This window comes from Ctenopharyngodon idella, chromosome 21 (assembly GCF_019924925.1).
Source record: "Ctenopharyngodon idella isolate HZGC_01 chromosome 21, HZGC01, whole genome shotgun sequence".
Lineage (NCBI taxonomy): Eukaryota > Metazoa > Chordata > Actinopteri > Cypriniformes > Xenocyprididae > Ctenopharyngodon > Ctenopharyngodon idella.
In genome coordinates, this window is record NC_067240.1 from 3,609,324 (window position 1) to 3,632,500 (window position 23,177).

At 35.5% G+C, this 23,177-nt stretch overlaps 1 protein-coding gene across 3 annotated transcripts in view; it reads right to left on the bottom strand.

Moving 5' to 3' along the window:
* Window positions 1-4,819: 4,819 nt before the first annotated feature.
* Window positions 4,820-23,177, bottom strand: part of ark2n (arkadia (RNF111) N-terminal like PKA signaling regulator 2N) — a 21,848-nt gene continuing 3,490 nt past the window's right edge. The window contains exons 3-5 of one of the 3 annotated variants that reach the window (XM_051877123.1): window positions 15,121-15,198; window positions 12,708-12,792; window positions 4,820-10,963 (exon numbers count right to left, since the gene is read on the bottom strand). In XM_051877123.1, the coding sequence (XP_051733083.1) occupies window positions 10,798-10,963; window positions 12,708-12,792; window positions 15,121-15,198 (329 nt within the window). In that variant the 3' untranslated portion in view covers window positions 4,820-10,797. Of the gene's footprint in view, window positions 10,964-12,707; window positions 12,793-15,120; window positions 15,199-18,922; window positions 19,499-23,177 lie in introns of those variants that run through there. The other 2 variants (XM_051877124.1, XM_051877122.1) reach the window with 2 other exon arrangements.

Sequence of the window (23,177 nt, forward strand, 5' to 3'; positions counted from 1 at the left end):
GTAAGAATTTTCATGGATTAATCGCTTTTTGTTTTGCCAATGTGTGAATCAATAGCATGTAACAAAACTTCAAAAACAAGACCTTCCCCGACTTCCTAGGTTGTCTATGAAAGCTTGTAGACTGTTATGTGAAGGACTCTAAACCTAAAGGATGTGACATTTACACGCTCTCCCGAGAGCCTCTCTTATACAATGTTCATTGTATATCAGATTTATTATGCCAAAAGAGCTATTCTGTACTGTAATGTCAATGTGTCATGCAAAGAAAAGGGATTAATTCAAACTAAAGTCTCACATAGCCAGATTTATATAGTCTATAGACTCAAATATACTTTATGATCAATCTATCATAACAGTTTAATATTAATGACCTCATCTGTCGACATGATGCCAGTGAATCACAGAGCTGGTGTAAAAACATCCACATCACTATGATCAGATGCTTTCTTAACTGCTGCTTTCTCACCGCTGTCATTTTGTTGTGTTTTTAACAAAATATTCCACAGCACAACTGTTTTTAACATTGATAATGATGTTTCTTGAGCAGCAAATCAGAATGATTTCTGAAGGATCTTGTGACACTGAAGACTGGAGTAATGATGCTGAAAATTCAGCTTTGATCACATTTTAAAATATATACAAATAAAATGATGGAAGCTTGTTTCCGCCTTATAAAATATAACAATTCTGACTTTTTTTCTTGCAATTGCGAGTTATAAAGTGAGAATTGTGTGATATAAAGTCAGAATTGCGAGTTATAGACAGAATTGTGAGATATAAAGTCAGAATTACGTGATAGTCAGAATTGCGAGTTATAAAGTCATTATTAAGTGTTATAAAGTCAGAATTGCGAGTTATAAAGTCATTATTAAGTGTTATAAAGTCAGAATTGCCTGATATAGTCAAAATTGCCTGATATAAAGTCAGAATTGCGAGATATAGTCAGAATTACGTGATATAAAGTCAGAATTGCGAGATATAGTCAGAATTACGTGATATAAAGTCAGAATTGCGTGATATAAAGTCAGAATTGCGTGATATAAAGTCAGAATTGCGAGATATAGTCAGAATTACGTGATATAAAGTCAGAATTGTGTGATATAAAGTCAGAATTGCGTGATATAAAGTCAGAATTGCGAGTTATAAAGTCATTATTAAGTGTTATAAAGTCAGAATTGCGAGATATAAAGTCAGAATTGCGAGATATAAAGTCAGAATTGTGTGATATAAAGTCAGAATTGCGAGATAGTCAGAATTGCGAGATATAAAGTCAGAATTGCGTGATATAAAGTCAGAATTGCGTGATATAAAGTCATTATTAAGTGTTATAAAGTCAGAATTGCGAGATATAAAGTCAGAATTGCGAGATATAAAGTCAGAATTGCGAGATAGTCAGAATTGCGAGATATAAAGTCAGAATTGCGTGATATAAAGTCAGAATTGCGTGATATAAAGTCAGAATTGCGAGATAGTCAGAATTGCGAGTTATAAAGTCATTATTAAGTGTTATAAAGTCAGAATTGCCTGATATAGTCAAAATTGCCTGATATAAAGTCAGAATTGTGAGATATAAAGTCAGAATTGTGAGATATAAAGTCAGAATTGCGAGATAGTCAGAATTGCGAGATAGTCAGAATTGCGAGTTATAAAGTCATTATTAAGTGTTATAAAGTCAGAATTGCGAGATATAAAGTCAGAATTGCGTGATATAAAGTCAGAATTGCGAGATAATAATGACTTTATAACTCGCAATTCTGACTATCTCGCAATTCTGACTTTATAACACTTAATAATGACTTTATAACTCGCAATTCTGACTAAGTGTTATAAAGTCAGAATTGCCTGATATAGTCAAAATTGCCTGATATAAAGTCAGAATTGCGAGATATAAAGTCAGAATTGCGAGATATAAAGTCAGAATTGCGTGATATAAAGTCAGAATCGCGTGATATAAAGTCAGAATTGCCTGATATAAAGTCAGAATTGTGAGATATAAAGTCAGAATTGCGTGATATAAAGTCAGAATTGCGTGATATAAAGTCAGAATTGCGAGATAGTCAGAATTGCGAGTTATAAAGTCATTATTAAGTGTTATAAAGTCAGAATTGCCTGATATAAAGTCAGAATTGTGAGATATAAAGTCAGAATTGTGAGATATAAAGTCAGAATTGCGAGATATAAAGTCAGAATTGCCTGATATAGTCAGAATTGCCTGATATAGTCAGAATTGTGAGATATAAAGTCAGAATTGCGAGATATAAAGTCAAAATTGCCTGATATAAAGTCAAAATTGCCTGATATAAAGTCAGAATTGTGAGATATAAAGTCAGAATTACGTGATATAAAGTCAGAATTACGTGATATAAAGTCAAAATTGCCTGATATAAAGTCAGAATTGTGAGATATAAAGTCAGAATTGCCTGATATAAAGTCAGAATTGCCTGATATAAAGTCAAAATTGCCTGATATAAAGTCAGAATTGTGAGATATAAAGTCAGAATTGCCTGATATAAAGTCAGAATTACGTGATATAGTCAGAATTGTGAGATATAAAGTCAGAATTGTGAGATATAAAGTCAGAATTACGTGATATAGTCAGAATTGTGAGATATAAAGTCAGAATTACGTGATATAGTCAGAATTGTGAGATATAAAGTCAGAATTGTGAGATATAAAGTCAGAATTACGTGATATAGTCAGAATTGTGAGATATAAAGTCAGAATTGCGAGATAGTCAGAATTGCGAGATATAAAGTCAGAATTGCGTGATATAAAGTCAGAATTGCGTGATATAAAGTCAGAATTGCGAGATAGTCAGAATTGCGAGTTATAAAGTCATTATTAAGTGTTATAAAGTCAGAATTGCCTGATATAGTCAAAATTGCCTGATATAAAGTCAGAATTGTGAGATATAAAGTCAGAATTGCGAGATATAAAGTCAGAATTGCGAGATATAAAGTCAGAATTGCGTGATATAAAGTCAGAATCGCGTGATATAAAGTCAGAATTGCCTGATATAAAGTCAGAATTGTGAGATATAAAGTCAGAATTGCGTGATATAAAGTCAGAATTGCGAGATAGTCAGAATTGCGAGTTATAAAGTCATTATTAAGTGTTATAAAGTCAGAATTGCCTGATATAAAGTCAGAATTGTGAGATATAAAGTCAGAATTGCGAGATATAAAGTCAGAATTGCCTGATATAAAGTCAGAATTGCCTGATATAGTCAGAATTGTGAGATATAAAGTCAGAATTGCGAGATATAAAGTCAGAATTACGTGATATAAAGTCAGAATCGCATGATATAAAGTCAGAATTGTGAGATATAAAGTCAGAATTGCCTGATATAAAGTCAGAATTGCCTGATATAAAGTCAAAATTGCCTGATATAAAGTCAGAATTGTGAGATATAAAGTCAGAATTGCGAGATATAAAGTCAGAATTGCGAGATATAAAGTCAGAATTGCGAGATATAAAGTCAGAATTGCGAGATATAAAGTCAGAATTGCGAGTTATAAAGTCATTATTAAGTGTTATAAAGTCAGAATTGCCTGATATAAGGTCAAAATTGCCTGATATAAAGTCAGAATTGCGAGATATAAAGTCAGAATTGCGAGTTATAAAGTCATTATTAAGTGTTATAAAGTCAGAATTGCCTGATATAAGGTCAAAATTGCCTGATATAAAGTCAAAATTGCCTGATATAAAGTCAGAATTGTGAGATATAAAGTCAGAATTGCGAGATATAAAGTCAGAATTACGTGATATAGTCAGAATTGTGAGATATAAAGTCAGAATTGTGAGATATAAAGTCAGAATTGTGAGATATAAAGTCAGAATTACGTGATATAGTCAGAATTGTGAGATATAAAGTCAGAATTGTGAGATATAAAGTCAGAATTACGTGATATAGTCAGAATTGTGAGATATAAAGTCAGAATTACGTGATATAGTCAGAATTGTGAGATATAAAGTCAGAATTGTGAGATATAAAGTCAGAATTACGTGATATAGTCAGAATTGTGAGATATAAAGTCAGAATTACGTGATATAGTCAGAATTGCGAGATATAAAGTCAGAATTGCGTGATAAAGTCAGAATTGCGTGATATAAAGTCAGAATTACGTGATATAGTCAGAATTGTGAGATATAAAGTCAGAATTGCGAGATATAAAGTCAGAATTGCGTGATAAAGTCAGAATTGCGTGATATAAAGTCAGAATTGCGAGTTATAAAGTCAGAATTGTGAGATGCAAACTTGCAATTCTGAGAAAAAAAGTCAGAATTGTGAGATAAAAAGCCACAATTACCTTTTTTATTGTTTTATTTAGTGGCAGAAACAAGCTTCCATAGAAAACAGCTCTTTTAATTGTAATAATATTTCACAATATTACTGTTTTTCTGATCAAATAAATGCAGCCTTGGTGAGCATAAACATTCAAAATAACTTACCAATATTTATATATTAAGGTTTTTGGCCTAAAAAAGTTATACTGACTGGATTTATCCTCTTCTAATATCTCGGCTATAAATAGCAGAACTGAATTCATACCCCAAAACTTTTTCCGATTTAAAGCCAGCAGACTGAGCTGACATTAGCATACAGCTGCGGGTGTCTATGAGAGGAACCCCTATTTCTTTGTCATTAGGGATGAACAGACCCTCTTGTGGCAGCTGCCTAGCTGTGACCCCGGGAGGTCAGAGGTCACAGGCTGCTTTCCCACACTGGAGTCTGTATTATAAAAGGTTTGTGAGCTGTTTCTCTGTTACATTCACAAGTTTAACTAATTTTAACAAATGAAAAAACACACTCACAATGTTACTCTTTAAATATCTCTATTTATTTATCTTAAAATAGTTTCATTTTATTCTACATAAATGTTTAAAGGAAGAAAGACTTGTGGAAGCAAAAAATATTAACACTCTTCTGCTGTTAATTTAAAATACTGTCGAAATGAAAATAACATAGCATGATTAAATTAAAGGGAAAGTGTTTTTCAAACGCAGTGGAAATCTAATAAACAACCCATACCCCTCATGTCACCTGACTTGTATTGAGTTCAGCCACATTGGACTGTCCCTCTGCTCTCTGGATGCTGGATTATTGCTGCTTAATCTGTACTAAACTACAAAACATTCCAGGCAGGAAAAACAAGACAAAATGCAGGAGAAGATGATGATTTCATAATGGAGGCTTTAGAACTCCTTTAGAACTGAAATTTGAAACATAACATTTAAAAGTGCTTAACTAAGAAGTAAAGAGCCGGATATGCTGGTGTGTGTGGGAGAACATTTGACAACGTCAAAGGAATAGTTCAAATGTCATATTTTACTCATCTTTATGTGGTTCCAAACCCGTATGATTCATCCATGGAAGATAAAAGAGAGATTTGTGGATTTACAATGATCTTTTCCTTATAATGAAAGTTATTGGGGACAAATGCCGTTAAGCTCCAAAAAGTTTTCTAAAGCCATTAGTTCTTTGTCTCATAACTGAAATGTGAGGAATACAGTACTGTTCAGAAGTTTAGAGTCGGAAAGACTTGATGTTTCTGAAATAAGTATTTTCGGCTCACTAAGTAAAACAGTAAAAGTGAAAATGAGATTTTAAAAAAAATGACAAATTTGGATGTGTTATTCACACAAAGCTATCGTATGGCTTAAGAAGATTTGGAATATAGTTGCAAAACTAGTTTAATGGAGCTTTTTTGGGTCATTTTTGGAGATGGTCACCATCAATCCCCACTGACCTGCTAAAGAGGAACAGAGGAACATTTTGCTAATCATCTTTTTTGTCGCAGAGAAGTCAGTCATACAGGTTTAGAACGCCATGAGGGCGAGTAAATGATCATTTCTGAAATTCAGAGTGAACTATCCCTTTAAAGCATCAGCTCCAAATGCATCTCTTTAATCCTGGAGGGTGTAGGAACGTCTCCATACTCTTTGCTAATCACAGGAAGAGAAGATATAACACATTCTGGGTATCGTAGTGTCCACACTGGTGACAGATGTGCCCAATTTAAACTCTGAAAAGGCTTCCTTTCCTTCACAAAAGCAGCCTGAATGTGAGACAACAGCTGGGATCCAGCAACTGCCTTCACTTTTGAAGGCAGAGAAAACAAAGTTTGAGAGTTTTAATTGGAATTTGCTTGGAGGGATGCAACTTAAAGGAACAGTTCAGTCAAAAATTAAAAATCTGTCATTTGCAGAATGTTCACGCAGCTCTTCTGAGCAATGAAAGTAAATGGGACTATGTACGAAAAAAAAAAAAAAAAACTGGTTCTGAGTTTTCACTCAGAAATTGCAACTGCAAAGAAACAGCAAGTAACATTGCATTAATGGGATAGTTCACCCAATTATCCCATGATTTGAATTATCCCATGATTGGATGTGATTTTGAGGAAAAAAAAAAAAAAAAAAAAAAATGCATCCATCCATCATAAAAGCAATTAATACGACTCCAGGGCGTTAATAAAGACCTTCTGAAGCAAAGTGATGGGTTTTTGTAAAAAAAAAAAAAAAAAAAAAAAAAAAAAAAACAACATTTCAAAACTTTATTAACTAGCTTTCGGCAGGCGGCCTTACGCATCGATTTGCGGTGGAAGAGTAACCTCTGACCGGACCCATGACGTAATGATGAACGCGGAAGCACAGAGGATAGAGCAAAACAAATCACTGGTCACGAATTAGTCTAAAACGAGAAATTTTAAAGAGAAATGTCAGAGGATTTTGATGTAAGAAAAGAGGAGCTTGAGTTTGTTGCCCAAACATATTTGTTTGAACCACAAGAGGTGTCTACGCTTACGCTACTCCTACGTCATACATCGCATCACGGGTTAATCTTGTGGCGCAAGTCAACTTGTGCAGCATGCGTACGGCCATCCGCCGGAAGCTAGTTATTTTAGATTATAAAGTTAAATATATACAGTTTTCTTCCAAAAACCAATCGCTTCGGCCTTTATTAACCCCCTGGAGCCATGTGGAGTATTTTTACGATGGATGAATGCACTTCTTTTGTCTTCAATCGCCCCACCCCCCTTCACTCCCATTATAAAGCTTTAAAGAGCCAGGATGTGTTTAAATATATCTCTGATTTTATTTGTCTGAAAGAAGATAGTCATATACACCTAGGATGGCTTGAGGGTGAGTAAATCATGTGATAATTTTCATTTTTGGGTGAACTATCCCTTTAAATGTGAAATTTTGTAGTATTATAGCATTCTCTTGTAAAACATACTCCAATAATCTTTGTCGAAAAAAAGACATGAACCGATTTTAATAGTGCTTTATGGTAATTTTCTGTTTATGTAGGTTTTCGGCAGCGTCCATCTCCATTCACTTTCACTATATGAAAAAGAGCTGCATAAACATTGTGCCTAACATCTTTTCCCCATTTTTACAGAACAAAAGTCATTTTGAACGACATGAAAGCATGTCAATGATGAACTATCGTTTTTAAATTACTCTGCTACCATCTGTTTTCCTGCTTTGGAACTACATTTTCCCTTTTAAGAAGCAGTTATTCACCTCATGCGATTGACAGAGAGGAAAGGTCTAATTAAACTCTTAGAGGGGCGGGGCACAGTTTAAGGCGGGGCTAAGAGAGCCAAAATGGCCATCAGAATGGCTTCAAAACCTGCCTCTGAAATGTCCTGCAGGGTCTGAGGGTGATACACAAGCTGAAACAAGCAGAATAATTCACATTCAGGTAGTGAGTGCTCCTCACACACAGTGGTCTGACAAGTAACAATCGTGAGGGAAAAAAAACAGAAGGAAACATTTGATGTTATACAGACTGAATATATTGCCAAGACTCTAACTTAATCAACAGTGCACCCATAAATGAACGTTTTCATTAACTCACCCTAATGTTATTCTAAACCTACATAACTTTCTTCTGAGGAACACAAAAGGAGATGTTTTGAAGGATGTTCACGCTGCTCTTTTACATTTAACGAAAGCATAAAGTGACTTTCAATCTCCATAAATGACAATAAAGCACCATAAAAGTAGTCTATATGACTTGTGTGCTGTATATGGACCACTTTTAAGCAGCTTTGTTGTCAGTTTTGCTTCATTTTATGGAAGCGATCAGCATATTCTTCAAATCACCTTTTGTGTTACAAGGGAGAAAGAAAAGTCATACGGTTTTGAAAAGACATGAGGGTGAATACATGACAGTTTTCATTCATAGGGCGAACTATCCCTTTAATATGCAGTTTTGGAGATGCATATTCATATTGCTCTTCGAACAAATGATTCATATATGTAACATCAAGTAAAACACAGCAAATATCAATAAATAGTTTCAGTGGTGTCTGGGATATCATGATGCAACCATAGAAACACGTATATAAAACTAAGTTGTAGTTAAATTGCTTAAAAGGTCTATATGCAAATTAGACCCCATTTAGAAAACAAAAATCAGTATTATTTTCTCATCACACACTGATTGTATTCACAAGTGTAAACACTACCTGTCAAAAAGTTTGGAATCATTAAGATTTTTTCAGTGTTTTTGAAAAATCTCTTCTGCTCACCAAAGCTACATTTATTTGATCAAAAATACAGTAATATTGTGAAATATTATTACAATTGAAAGTAACTGTTTTCTATTTGAATATATTTTAAAATGTAATTTATTCCTGTGATCAAAGCTGAATTTTCAGCATCATTACTCCAGTCTTCAGTGTCACATGATCCTTCGGAAATCATTCTACTGTATATTCTTGATCAAATAAAAGCAGCCTTGCTGAGCAGAAAAGAAAAAAATCGTAATTCTTCCAAACTTTTGACCGGTAGAGTGTTTGAATAAGAAGTTCCATTGGCATAATAAGAGCAAGGGCCTGTTTCTATGACAATGCGAAATGTACGCAACGAACATGCTCTGAAAAACTCTAATGCTCAGGATATACACACACAAACATATTGTGAAAGCAGTATTGGGTGAGGAACACACACTCCAAGGCTTCTCCCCACACAGCAGCATCAAATGTTTGACAGTGAACACACGCACACAATCTCGCGCACGCAGAGCAGCAGGGCGTTTGCTCCGGTGAGAGTAAGACCAGCAGGTTTGCGGTTATGTCTCGACTAACAGCTCTTCAGCAGCTAACAGGAAGTTACATCACGAAAACAGTGGCTGGGGCGGTTCAAGCAAGCGACTCCTGAGGCCAACAGCAGGATCGTGTAAGTGTGGGTGTTTTTTCAGTGGGGCAAAGTGACTCAAAAGAATTCAAGACGTTGAAATCTGAGGATCTGAGAAAGCAAAGCATCCCTGATTTGCCATGACGAAATGGCGGTTTGAAAAAATGGTTTGATGAGTAATTCAATTTTTTGGCTGAATCTCACAAAAACACATCCATGTGTTTTAAAGGGATTGTTCACCCAAAAATAAAAATTTTGTCATCATTTACCCACCCTCAAGTTGTTCCAAACCTGTATAAATTTATGTTCAGAAGAACAAAGAAAGGAAGATATTTGGGAGAATTTGTATAACCAAGCAGATCTCGCCCCCCCATTGACTACCATAGTATTTCTTTTTTCCTACTATGGTAGTCAAGGGGGGGGGAATCTGCTTGGTTACAAACATTCTTCCAAATATCCAACTTGAGGGTGAGTAAATGACAAAATTTTCATTTTTGGGTGAACTATAACATTAACCTCAAAATCAAAAGGAAAACGCTTAAATTATATTTTGCATAAAGGAAAAAAAAAAAAAAAAAAGCAGCAGCGTATTTTAGGACCACTGACATTTTTTATAATTTTCAAACATTTTTACCCCAAAATTACCATAACATCCATATGTTTTACTTTTGTTTACTGTAATTCCCATTATTCTCGATAATGATTCTTTTATAACAGTAAATGTAATTGAGAGCTTTATAATGAATTATTTAATTCAACAAAGGCAGTACAACAATTCAAATATTTGTTCATATTACGAATACGGTTGTCAGTCCTGTATTTGAGTCCTTACGCGCGGTTACGTTCACACACAATACGGTTATTTACGGGAGTGACAAACGCATTCTATAACCGAACTCACACCCGTAAATTTGCAGGACTCACAACTGCATTCTTGGGTAATCCATGCTATGTGAACGGAACTGTACTGGACAACTAGAGCCGCTATACTAAGTGGCTTCAAAGTCCATCTAAGTCTAAGACAAGTCATTTCACTCGGCGGCCATCTTTGAAACGCCTCTCGGGCATGCAAGTGCAGCTCCTGTCTCTTTGAATGGAGAAACATCAAATTCTCCAAAGCTGTTTCTCGTCGCACGTTCATACAGACAGTATTCGAGACTCACACCTGTAAGTAAACGAGGTTGTCAATCCCAAAAATTGACAGTGTGAACGTAGCATTAAAACTCTTATATTTTTGATTTTGAAGTTAAATATGGCCAGTTTTTGTGAGATTCACCCTTTTACATTCAGTATGTTGATTTCTTTAATGAAGCCCCATATTATGATCGTAATAACTATTTCAGACTAGTAGCTTTGACACCTGACTCTATCATGGGAGAACTTGGTACAGTATTCGCTCGCTAACCATTACCAGCCTGGTGTCATTTCCTCACGTTACGATCTCACAGTATCAAATAATTAATCAGGCATATCAAAGTGTATCAGAAGAAAGCGTTGAACAGTAAGTTTGTAGAGTTTTTCCATTTAATGAAAACATTATTCTGTGTTCTTAGATTCAACAGTCAAAGTTCATTATGGTTTGAGTCACTCAGCCCACCAGTCACATGTATATGAGGGTGTGTATCTAAGCATGTATGTGTGTTTGTGAGATCACAGCAGGTATCTGTGCCGGTCTTCGTCCAGCGTCAGGTCCACCACCTCAGGAGGAGGAACCCAGCCTGACTGCGCAGAGACTGACGTCCACGCCGGCGGAGCTCTTTGCTTCCAGGAAGAAAGCGATTGGATCACTCCACCGCGAGGAAACCTTGAGACAACGCTGAAACAACATTACAAAAACAGTCACGAAAACATCATAATTCAAAGTAACTAGAATGAATTGAATATTTAAGGAAATAGTTCATCCCAAAATTAAAGTTATCCCATAATTTACTCACCCTTAAGCCATTCTAGATGTATATGACTATCTTCTTTCAGCCAAACACAATCAGAGTTATATTAACTAATATCCTTTTATGAAGTTAAAAAAAAAAATGCATCCATCCATCATAAAAGTAATCCATACGACTCCATTGGGTTAATAAAGGCCTTCTGAAGCGATGGGTTTTTGTAAGAAAAATATCTATATTTAAAACTTTATAAACTATAATCACTGGCCTCCAGCAACGGCCGTACGCATGTTCAGGCGGAAGAGTGACCTCTGACCCGATGAATAACATAGCTCTTCTTTTATATCAGAATCTTCCATTTATTAACCCCCTGGAGCCGTATGGATTACTCTTATGATGGATGAATGCGCTTTTTGGAGCTTCAAAAACTCTGCACTATTCAATGCCATTACAAAGCTGGGAAGAGCCATGATTTTTTTTATATAACTGTGATTGTGTTTGTCTGAAAGAAGAAAGTCATATACACCTAGGATGGCTTAAGGGTGAGTAAATCATGGGATAATTTTCATTTTTGGGTCAACTATCCCTTTAGGTATTTAGAAACATGTTTAAATAAAACATCCTAATCCTAAATGATCCAGTTTTAATTTACAATGGGGTTTAATTTTTTTTAACATTAGTGCATTAGGTATCATGAACTAACAATGAACATTAATTTTTGCATAATTTATTAAACTAGGTTAATGTTCATTTATAAATCTATTGATAATTTTGAAGTTGTTCATTTCAAGTTGTATAAATTTGGAAAGTTTTTAAAAAAATAAATAAAAAATAAAATAATAATTGTACTGTTTTATATGTAGAAATGAACATTAATCTAGATTATTAAAGCTGCAATATGCAACTATTTTGCGTAAAACAAGTAACAAAAATCAGTTATTGAGAAATTACATAAGAAATCAGTGTTCAAAACTATTTAAAATTATATATAATTTGAGCTGTCAGGTCTGATTTCAGTTTGAGGTCATTAGTCTTTATGTGGTTGTCACGTCCGTAAACAGGAAGACGACGACCCGGTTACTATACTGTATAGCGTGTGCTGAGGATCCAGTAGCTTAGAATTTAAACTTGTCATCTAGTTGGCTGCTTTTAATCTAGAAAGGTCTAAATGGCAATCATTGACATCTGGGAAATCACCTGTTGTCAAAACCAAGAAACCTCGTTCTGTAGATAACCTGCAGTTTAAAAGGTAAAGCGACAGAATCTGTCAAACAGATGACTGATTCCCCAGATGTTTAGCTGCTCCATGTCAACCTATGCCACACCCACACCAAATACACATCAAAGGGGCCGGAGCAACTTTCCTCTATTTACGGATATGAGACACGCATGAGCAACTGATGTATGTACACAATTTTCAGAGAAAACCGTCCTGACAGGTCTGAAATATAAACACTTATAATAGACTTAACAGTGAATCAGAGAAGAAGGATTTAGGATGTATTGACTTTTGTTCATTTTGAACAACAAAAATAGTTACATAATATACCTTTTAACAACCAATTTACAATTCTGCAAATTATTGTTTAGGGCTAAAATATGATGTACATGGTCTTGCTTACCTAACATTACTATTATATGACTGCTGAATGATTTGGATGAGGATCAACTCACTTGGCGTTCTCTTGAACTCCGACGATCTCCACTTCACTGTCTGTGGACGCCAGACTCACCTGAGATGGCTCAACTTCTACGGCACCTAGAAACACAACAGACTACGTTCAGGAAATGTTAACAAAAACCCTTTTGTTTCACCATTTCGCTGCCATCCTTAAAATGAAATATGAGTGAATCTGATGCAACACATCAAGGACAAGACACAAATGTCTTTCAACAGAAATCAGACGCCTGACATACTATCTAGATTTCAAAGGGATAAATTTCACTACTACAAAATATCCTGTAGTTGAGGCCAAAACTTATTCATCGCACAGTAAATGTGAGGTAAGTCAATGAGGAAATGGCTGCGTTACAATTCACATACTAAAAGTACTTAAAGGCAACATTTAAATTACAAACCATGATTGGTTATAGTGCCAATTTAGGTGGTGTGTTGTGGCCTGACTGGGAACGTACACTACCGTTCAAAAGTTTGGGCACGATCTTTTAATTAAAAAAAAAAAAAAAAAAAAAAAAAAAAAACTTTTATTTAGCAAGAATGCATTAAATTGATCAGAAGTGACAGTAACGACATTTATAATGTTACAAAATGTTCTGTTTTAAAAAAATGCCGTTCCTTTGAACTTTCTATTCATCAAAGAATTCTAAAAAAAGAAATGAATCAGTTCATAAAAATATGAAGCACAACTGTTTTCAGCGTTGATAAGAAATGTTTCTTGAGCAGCAAATCAGCATATTAAACTGATTTCTGAAGGATCATGTGACACTGAAGACTATATGAAAAAAAAAAAAAGATATACACGATCAGGCATAACATTATGAGCACTGACAGGTGAAGTGAATAACACTGATCATCTCTTTATCATGTTAGTGGGTGGGATATATTAGGCAGCAAGTGAACATTTTGTCCTCAAAGTTGATGTGTTAGAAGCAGGAAAAATGGGCAAACATAAGGATTTGAGCGAGTTTGACAAGGGCCAAATTGTGATGGCTAGACGTTTGGGTCAGAGCATCTCCAAAACTGCAGCTCTTGTGGGGTGTTCCCGGTCTGCAGTGGGCAGTATCTATCAAAAGTGTTCTGGGTCATGGGCGGCCAAGGCTCACTGATGCACGTGGGGAGCGAAGGCTGGCCTGTGTGGTCCGATCCAACAGACGAGCTACTGTAGCTCAAATTGCTCAAGAAGTTAATGCTGGTTCTGATAGAAAGGAGTCAGAATGTCAGTGTTTGGGGCCCATTGCGTATGGGGCTGCATAGCCACAGACCAGTCAGGGTGCCCATGCTGACCCCTGTCCACCGCCGAAAGCACCAACAGTGGGCACATGAGCATCAGAACTGGACCATGGAGCAATGGAAGAAGGTGGCCTGGTCTGAATCATGTTTTCTTTTACATCAAGTGGATGGCCGGGTGCGTGTGCGTCGCTTATCTGGGTAACACATGGCACCAGGATGCACTATGGGAAGAAGGCAAGCCGGCGGAGGCAGTGTGATGCTTTGGGCAATGTTCTGCTAGGAAACCTTGAGTCCTGCCATCCATGTGGATGTTACTTTGACATGTACCACCTACCTAAGCATTGCTGCAGACCATGTACACCCTTTCATGGAAACGGTATTCCCGGGTGTCTGTGGCCTCTTTCAGCAGGATAATGCGCCCTGCCACAAAGCAAAAATGGTTCAGGAATGGTTTGAGGAGCACAACAACGAGGTTGAGGTGTTGACTTGGCCTCCAAATTCCCCAGATCTCAATCCAATCGAGCATCTGTGGGATGTGCTGAACAAACAAGTCCGATCCATGGAGGCTCCACCTCACAACTTATAGGACTTAAAGCATCTGCTGCAAACATCTTGGTGTCAGATACCACAGCACACCTTCAGGGGTTTAGTGGAGTCCATGCCTCGATGGGTCAGGGCTGTTTTGGCAGCAAAAGGGGGACCAACACAATATTAGGAAGGTGGTCATAATGTTATGCCTGATCGGTGTATTTATATAAAGAAAACAGTTATTTTAAATTGTAAATAATATTTCATAATATTACTGTTTTTTTTATCAAATAACTGCAGCCTTGGTGAGCAGAAGATGCTTCTAAATGATCTTGCTGACCCCAAACTTTTGAAATATAGTGTAATAAGTCATTTTGTTTAAAAATAAGTTAATTTGTCTGTTGAGTACTTCAAATTCCTAAAATCAGAACTACTGTAGATGCTTTTTTTTTTTTTGCCAAGAGAATTGAGAATTTTTTGGTAGTGCAAGGGATCATGGTTAAGTCTAAAAAACGCGTATTGATGCACACTAAAAAAAACCTGCGAATTTGCAAATCTAATATTGGTATGCGAATTGAGACACAGCCGATGCGTTCAAGCGTACAGACAGACTACTGTCCTGGAGATTGAGTAGCGGTGGAAACGAACCTGAGAGCGAGTGCGACTGCTGTTCCTGTTCGGAGTGAGTGTCTGAAATATCATAGTGGCCAACCACTGCAGGACCCACTGCAACACAATCACACAATCACATACACACACCGTTCAGAAGATTCACCGCCATATTTGTATGTCCATAATTCAGCTATGAAGTTTATTCGTCTAAATAGTTCCCGTTGAAAATCTTTCCAAACACTGGTCATGAAACTGAATGAATTAATGAAACAAATGCTTGGCAAAATGTGTTTTGCCTTTAGGTTTACACTGCATTTGTAGCATGCTGTTGATTACCACAGATACTCTGAATTATTCCTTGAGTAAAATTGTGAATTTTTGTGAGCAAACAGCTGCAATAAAGAAAGAAAGATGAAACTCACTTTTAAAGTCAACATAAAACTGCTCACAATTCCTTTTTATTCCGTAATGCAACATTTTCCAAGAGAAAGCGTATATTCGGCAATGAAAATGTATGACTGATGGAGGTAAGATTATATAAATATAGTAATTTGTCTGTTTTCAAAAAACTTAGATAATTTTTTTGGTAAAAGTTATTTTTTTTTTACAAGCAAAAATGAATTTACATTATTACATTAAAGTATTTATAAATAAAGTATTTGTTGTGCTGCATTTATGCCAATTTAAAAAAAAATTTAATGTTATTTCTCTTGTTTTCAAAAGACTAGAGGCCCGTTCACACCAAGAACGATATCAATAAAGTTATAGTTCTAAACATTGTTCTAAATATAAAAGAACAGCAAAGTTCACACAACTATAATAATAATAATAACACAGAGAAATCATATGTTTGAATGATTTTCAGAATGACTTTTCCAGCTGATGAACGATAAAAACACTGACAGCCAATCAGAATCCATCCTGCTTTAAAAGAGCTCAAGCATTTAAAGCAGCAGCATGTTCTTAGAATGATATTATTCTGACGATATCGTCCGCTGGTGTGAACATTAATATAGTAATTGTTATATTTATCTTTATAGGCCTATATAGACCTTTACATAAATTCATTAGTCAATTTTTTTTGTAAAATTATATTCTGTGATAGTTGACAACACAAAAACAGTACATGGACATTAATTCTAAACTAACTGGATAATAAGACTATAAAAGTCAGGTAATGCTGGTAAAATACCTGTATATTTATTTACCAGCTAATGACAGAGCAGATATCACACGTCAATGTGTTACATAGACATGAAAACACAAACAAACGTCGCCTGGCACACTTTTACGTTTGGTGAGGCAGTAGTATGACATTAATAATGCAATAATAAAGAACAAATATTTATAACAAATAAAGGCATCTATCTCTGGTTACTATTTTCTCAGTTTCTAACAATTATGTGGAGGAAATTCTGTCCTCTATCTAAAACATTATGACACTAAACTTAGGCAGTTGGTTATTACCCATAAAAACAAAAACGTAAACAATCTCCTTCAGACACTCTATACAGTAAAACAGTACAGCAAACAGCTTTCAAGTCCTCCTGTAAGTCAGTAACTACAGTAAACATTGACTATGTGTGTTTGTTTTAGTGTGTAGGAAGCACATGGGCGAATCTTAAAAAACAAAAAAAAACAAAACAAAAAGTCATCCAGCTTATATTTCAACCCAAACACAGAAATTATATTTTTCAATAAAATTAAACCTATTTATATGCATATTAAGAATGTTGGCATTGTAACATTATTTTAATGACAATTAAGAACATTTTGCTGAAAGAAAATTTATTTCAGTCAGTAGAACTTAAAATAGTTATTTTTTTTAAAAGAAGTATTTATATATCACAGTATTTAATGTGATGCATTTAATTTATGCTGATGTATTTTTTTTTAAATGAAACAAAATTACTGTATTATAGGATATTACAGTGATGACAATACAATGAGAAGCAACAATGAAATTTACAAAAACTCTAACGAATCTGGTTGTTCTTTCAGTAATGAGAATGAGAAAATGTGCATAATTGTCATGGAAAATAATGCATCAAATCTTAATTTTTCTAAATATAGGCAAAACTTTTTATGCAAAACTTTAACTTTGGGGTAAAATATGACTAAGATGTTTTTTTCGTGAAAATCGCCCTTAAATAGAAACATCTCTTGCTTTAGACATTGTGTCAAGTAGTAGAATAACCCCCGTTTATTGCATGTGACTTTCTCCATTAGTGTTTGATGCTCGTTTGTGTTTGTCCTATGTTAGTACTCAGCAGAAAAAACAATGTACAGGCTGTCATTACATCACAGCTCTCCATTGTCAGCTTATGTCATGCATATTCCGCTTTGGAAGAAGCGATTAAATAAGAACCTAAAGCAACAAACAATGCAAACAAGAGTTCTTTGGTAGACATGCCAGCCAGATGAAGACATAAAGACACATGGCAGTCGAGGGAAAACTTTAGAAGTCTCTTAGGGAACAAACATCTTTCGGTCACAAGTGAAACAGTCACTATATACTATGGGCAAGAAAAATGATTCTTTAAAATGATTCATCTCCAGGTGAATGGGAGAATCTGGCTCTCACAAATACATGAGATCGCAAAGGCACTGACTGTGGAGGGCGGCCCTGAGATGCGAATATAAAACAGAAAATGTTAATAGCAGAAAGACAGATGAGGTTAAAGAAACTGTTTACCAAAAAAGAAAGAAAATTCTGTAATTATTTACTTACCCTCATGTCATTCCAAACCCATATGGCTTTATTACTTCCATTGAACACAAAAGTGGAAATTTTATTACATGGATAAAAGTCAATGCAGACCAAGCCTGTCAACCTCCAAAAAGGACCAAAAAAAAATAAATAAAAAATAAAAAATAAATTCACTTTCATTAAATGGAAAACGCTCATAATATTCCTCAAAAATTCACATTTTGTGTTCCATGCAAGAAAGCCAAATAGTTTTGGAAAAACATGAGAATTAGTAAATGTTTAATTTTTCGGTAAACTGATGCTTTAAAGGATTAGTTCACTTCAGAATTAAAATTTCCTGATAATTTACTCACCCCCATGTCATCCAAGATGTTAATGTCTCTCTTTCTTCAGTTGAAAAGAAAAGAAATTAAGGTTTTTGAGGAAAACATTCCAGGATTTCTCTCTATATAGTGGACTTCAACAGGGTACAACAGATTGAAGGTCCAAATCAGTTTCAGTGCAGCTTCAAAGAGTTCTACACGATCCCAGACGAGGAATAAGGGTCTTATCTAGTGAAACGATTGGTCATTTTCTAAAAAAAATAAATAAATAAGTGTACATACTTTTTAACCACAAATGCTCATCTTACACTGCTCTGCGATGCGCCACGCATTATGTAATCATGTTGGAAAGGTCACACATAACGTAGGCGGAAGTACCGATTCAGTGTCTACAAAGCGAACGTGCAAAGACTAAGTGAAACACCCTTAACAAAAAAAAAAAAAAAAAAAAAAAAGATTTTTAAGTTGGAGAAAATGTTTTTCGGCCTTCCGCGGTATTTCCACCTACGTCACACGTGACCTTTCCAACGTGATTACGTAAAGCGCGGTGCATCGCAGAGCTAGTGCAAGACGAGCATTTGTGGTTAAAAAGTATATACATTTTTTTTTTTAGAAAATGACTGATCAATTCACTAGATAAGACCCTTATTCCTCGTCTGGGATCATGTCGAGCTCTTTGAAGCTGCACTGAAACTGACATTTGGACCTTCAACCTGTTAGTAACTGTGGAAGTCCACTATACAGAGAAAAATCATGGAATGTTTTCCTCACAAACCTTAATTTCTTTTCGATTGAAGAAAGAAAGAAACATCTTGCATGACATGGGGGTGACTAAATTATCAGGAAAATTTAATTCTGAAGTGGACTAATCCTTTAATAGAGAAAGGTAGATGTAGAAGGCAGAATGAAAGAAAACTAGTAGAATGTTAATAAGAGATGAGGAGAAAGTTTGTGCATTGTCTCAAGTCTCCACTTCAGTGGTCAAATAGAGTCGGCACAGTTGTTTTGCGTCTTTAAACGTTTGGTTCAGATGGCTCCACGCTTCCATTGAGACCGGCAGTCTGAGGAGGAACCGTGATGGCGTTGAGTCGGGCCATTTGATAGGCCGCCAGTGTTTCCTGCGACTCCGATGACGGCAGGAACGAGCTAACGTGGCTCCGCCCTTCCGGATTTTCGCTAGATGAAAGGTCATCGTCCGAATGCATGCGGGTCAGTCTGTCCATCCACACGCGAAAGCGCTCCTCGGTCTGTCTCTGCATCGCGGCGAATCGCGTAAGAGCTTCCTCCAAGACTCCGCCCAGGCTTCCACTGGCCACGCCCATGTCAAGTTGGCCCCGCCCACGCGCTGATGCTCCAGAACCGTCGGCTCGGTGATGGCCAGCTTAAAGACAGACGGCAGTGCCGAGAGAGAGACGTCAGACACACAGGAATGCAGAAAGTGGCGGCGTTATTGCGTGCACACCGGCGAGCATGCTGGGAATAAGACATGCAGCTCTCGCAGTGCATTCTGAGTACAGTTCACCAATGGTCACATGACTAACGACGGCATTTTAACCACTACAACAACCACCAACCCTCAGGAAATGACAGATAAAGAAATAAAAACAAGTGTAACAACTAGGGACATACATCAACTTCTGCTGTGTCATTATGCTGGTTTAGAGTCATATATCAGAGGATGTTTGTTAGTTAATTATATACGGATGCTAAAGCCCAAAGCACTCTTCACTTGACAAATGCGTCATCTGAATAGTATGCGCACCACCGGATTTTTGTAAATGCGCGCAGGTTGCACGTGCATTTAAATTTTTTTTTTTTTTTTTTTCAGTAATTAGTTTATCCACAAGGTGGCAACCGTGCCCTGGGGATTCACAAGGTAGTCAAAGAAAAATCTGCATAAACAGAACAGACTGGAATGCATGCTACAGCAACAATGGAGGCCTATATAGACGACTCTAGCATAAAAAAAAGTTTACAAATATATTTACATGGGTTGTAACTCGTGGCGAGAGATTGCTCAAAACTGTGCATGCGTCGAACACCTGTGTATGCGTACGAGTCAAATGAAGTACACTTTACAAGGCTGTGCGTTCGATTGTGCGCGTACACGTAAAAAATGAAGTATACCTGGGCTTCAGAGTCATATTAGAGTAAATAAGTTTCTTAACGATATACGGATGCTAAATGCTGCCCTGAGAGATATTCAATACCATACAAATAGGATAAATAACATTATATTACACAAAACTATCTCACAGACCTCACAAGTTATATCATAACAGGAATGTTGCTCAAAGCAGATTAATTGATGTGCAGTTTTTTAATTTCTTAAGGTGGTGAATGGGTTATAAAGTTGAGCTTAGAGATGTAACTTGGGGGGGGGGGGGGGGGGGGGGGGGGGGGACCTTTGAAACTTTGCATCTGCAAACCATTGTTGTTATTAACTAAAATTTTTAAAAATATATATTTTAATTGAAACAAAGCTGCAATAAAATGCCAAATATATATACTAAAATGACTGAATCTAAAACAGAAATAGCAAATTAAAGATAAAAAATAAGTGACAAAAGCAAATAGAAAAATTATTAAAAACAACCTAAAAATGAAAGCTGAAAATATAAAAAAAGCTCATTTAAAATTAAAATGAAAAATAAGAATGATAATTGAAAAATAAATTAATATATTAGTATATAAATAGTAAACCTGCTGCAAATGTGTCTGCTTTTAAAAAATGTTGCTAAAATAGAAAAAGGAAATTGTCAATATTGGAAGCTAGCAAACATGCCTTCAAACTGCACTACTAATATAATAAAATCAGAGAGATATTATATTATAATGTTAAGGTAGGGTCAACAAACAATCACATATACTGAGATTCAACTCCTGCCTTGCCAACATTGTGGCCCCCAGAAAGAGGCAAATGCCCCCTGGTGGCCCCATGAGGAACTGTTGCTACCTGTAGTGCTTTGGACAAAATGCATATCCTAGTACTATGCAGAAAACTAGTAAGGATTAACGGAGAAAAAAAAACAAAAAAAAAAACCTGTAGACATTACACACACAAGCCAGATATAGGACACAAAAACAACAGATACTGAGACAACTATAAGACAAAAGACACAAAGAAAATCTTGTGATATTCTAATCTATTATACAAACTTTCATCCAAAACCTGGTATAATTTCCCTCCACTAAAACCGCATGTGTTAAAATAGTGGCATGTCGTGCATAAGCACTGTTGATCATAAATATACTTGAATTATAATCTCATTGCAAACATAATTTTGAGCATAATTGCTATTTTAGTGAATTTCTAGTGCTTGAACGTTTGTCCACAGCAATGGTAAGCAGCAGCATCAGACTATCAAACTAACAAAAAAGTGACCCAAATTGGCTTGGCTACTCTGTATTTCTTTATATATGACCCTGGATTTCAAAGGCTAGCCAGAGTTAGTGGGTCATTCTGGCTGGTCACTAGTAATGACAGGGGTCAGTGTAAGGTCAGAACGCTGTTGAATTCTGATACTGGAAAAATGTTCCTCACCTGGTGCTTTGCATATAAGGTCATTCAACATGCATGCACAGAAAACACACCCTGACGGGTGCAGAAGATCCTTCATGTGTTGGTTTGGAACTGGTGTGTGATTTGCCTGACCTATAAGACTTTCGCCGTGTGTGTGGATTTATTCAACCGTTCTGTCATTCGGTCAACATGCACCAAACAATGCATGAAAGAATGAAACAACAACACGGCTTCACTGCAGGTGTTTGTTTCAGGACTAGAGGTGGGAATCTTCAGGCACCTCACGATTCAGTTTCCATTCAGAGTCACAACCCGATTCCAAAACGATTCTCGATGCATCTCAATTTTCAGCAACAGTGCAGTTGCAAATCTTTAATGAGTTTACAGAACTCGCTGCAAAATTCTGTGTAAAGATTTTGCATAAAACCATACTATAATACATCCACAAACAGAAGTAAAAATAATTCATAATTCTTTTACAGTAATCAGTTAAAATGAGTTCTACTGATTACTGGCACCATATAATATATATATATATATATATATATATATGGTCAGATAAGTAATGATTTTTTATCAACACTAATAATAAAAAAATATATAATTACAAAATGATACATTTAGAATAAAAAAAATAAATAAATACTTAACAGCCATTAAGTGGTTTTATTGTTGTTAATAATATGATAATTACTAACAATTTATTTTATTTTTAATTAAATTTTTAATAAATAAATATGCTCTTATCTATATTAGGGCTGTCAAGTGATTAAAATTTGTAATCTAATTAATCGCAAGTTTAACGCACATCAAATTTGGCTGAGAAATTATCCCCAAAAGATAATTAAAAGTCATTATTGTGTTAAACGAGAAAAGCATCAAATAGACATTAGAAAAAGTAGCTTTAGAAAGAAATGCATTTTTTTTTTTACTGATTAAACATAGAATTTATTACACAAACTTTTCATTTTTGGGTGAACTATACCTAATGGTTTTTTTATTAATACGGAAATATGAAATAATTTTTAATGAAATCAGAAACCAAAACTGCCAGCAGATGGCGGTAAATGTCTTAATGAGTAAGTCACTGAGTCATTCATTCATTCGATTTGTTCAAACAGCTGATTCATTCAGGAATGAAGTAAATGGTTCCATTTATGAATGGACCACTGAATCACTGGTTCACCCGATTAATTCGCTCAAAACGCAGATTCGTTTCGAAACGAAGCACACAGTTGCTCTGGCTTTATAAGTAAAATTTTTCTTGGCAAAATTAAGCAAAAACATAGAATATTGTGTCTAAAACATAAACACAATATTAACTTATTTATTGATCTGTTGTAAAAATTATTATTTAATGATGTATCAAATTGTAAAAATAAAACTATTAAAAACCGTTCAACTGGTTGTCAAACACTTCACATAATAAGTCATATTGGTTGTTAAATAATAAAAATATGTATTAAATATTTGTGGATCAAGGAATCATGATGCATCAATGAATCGATTTGTTCAGGACAGGCTGTTACCGCCAGTT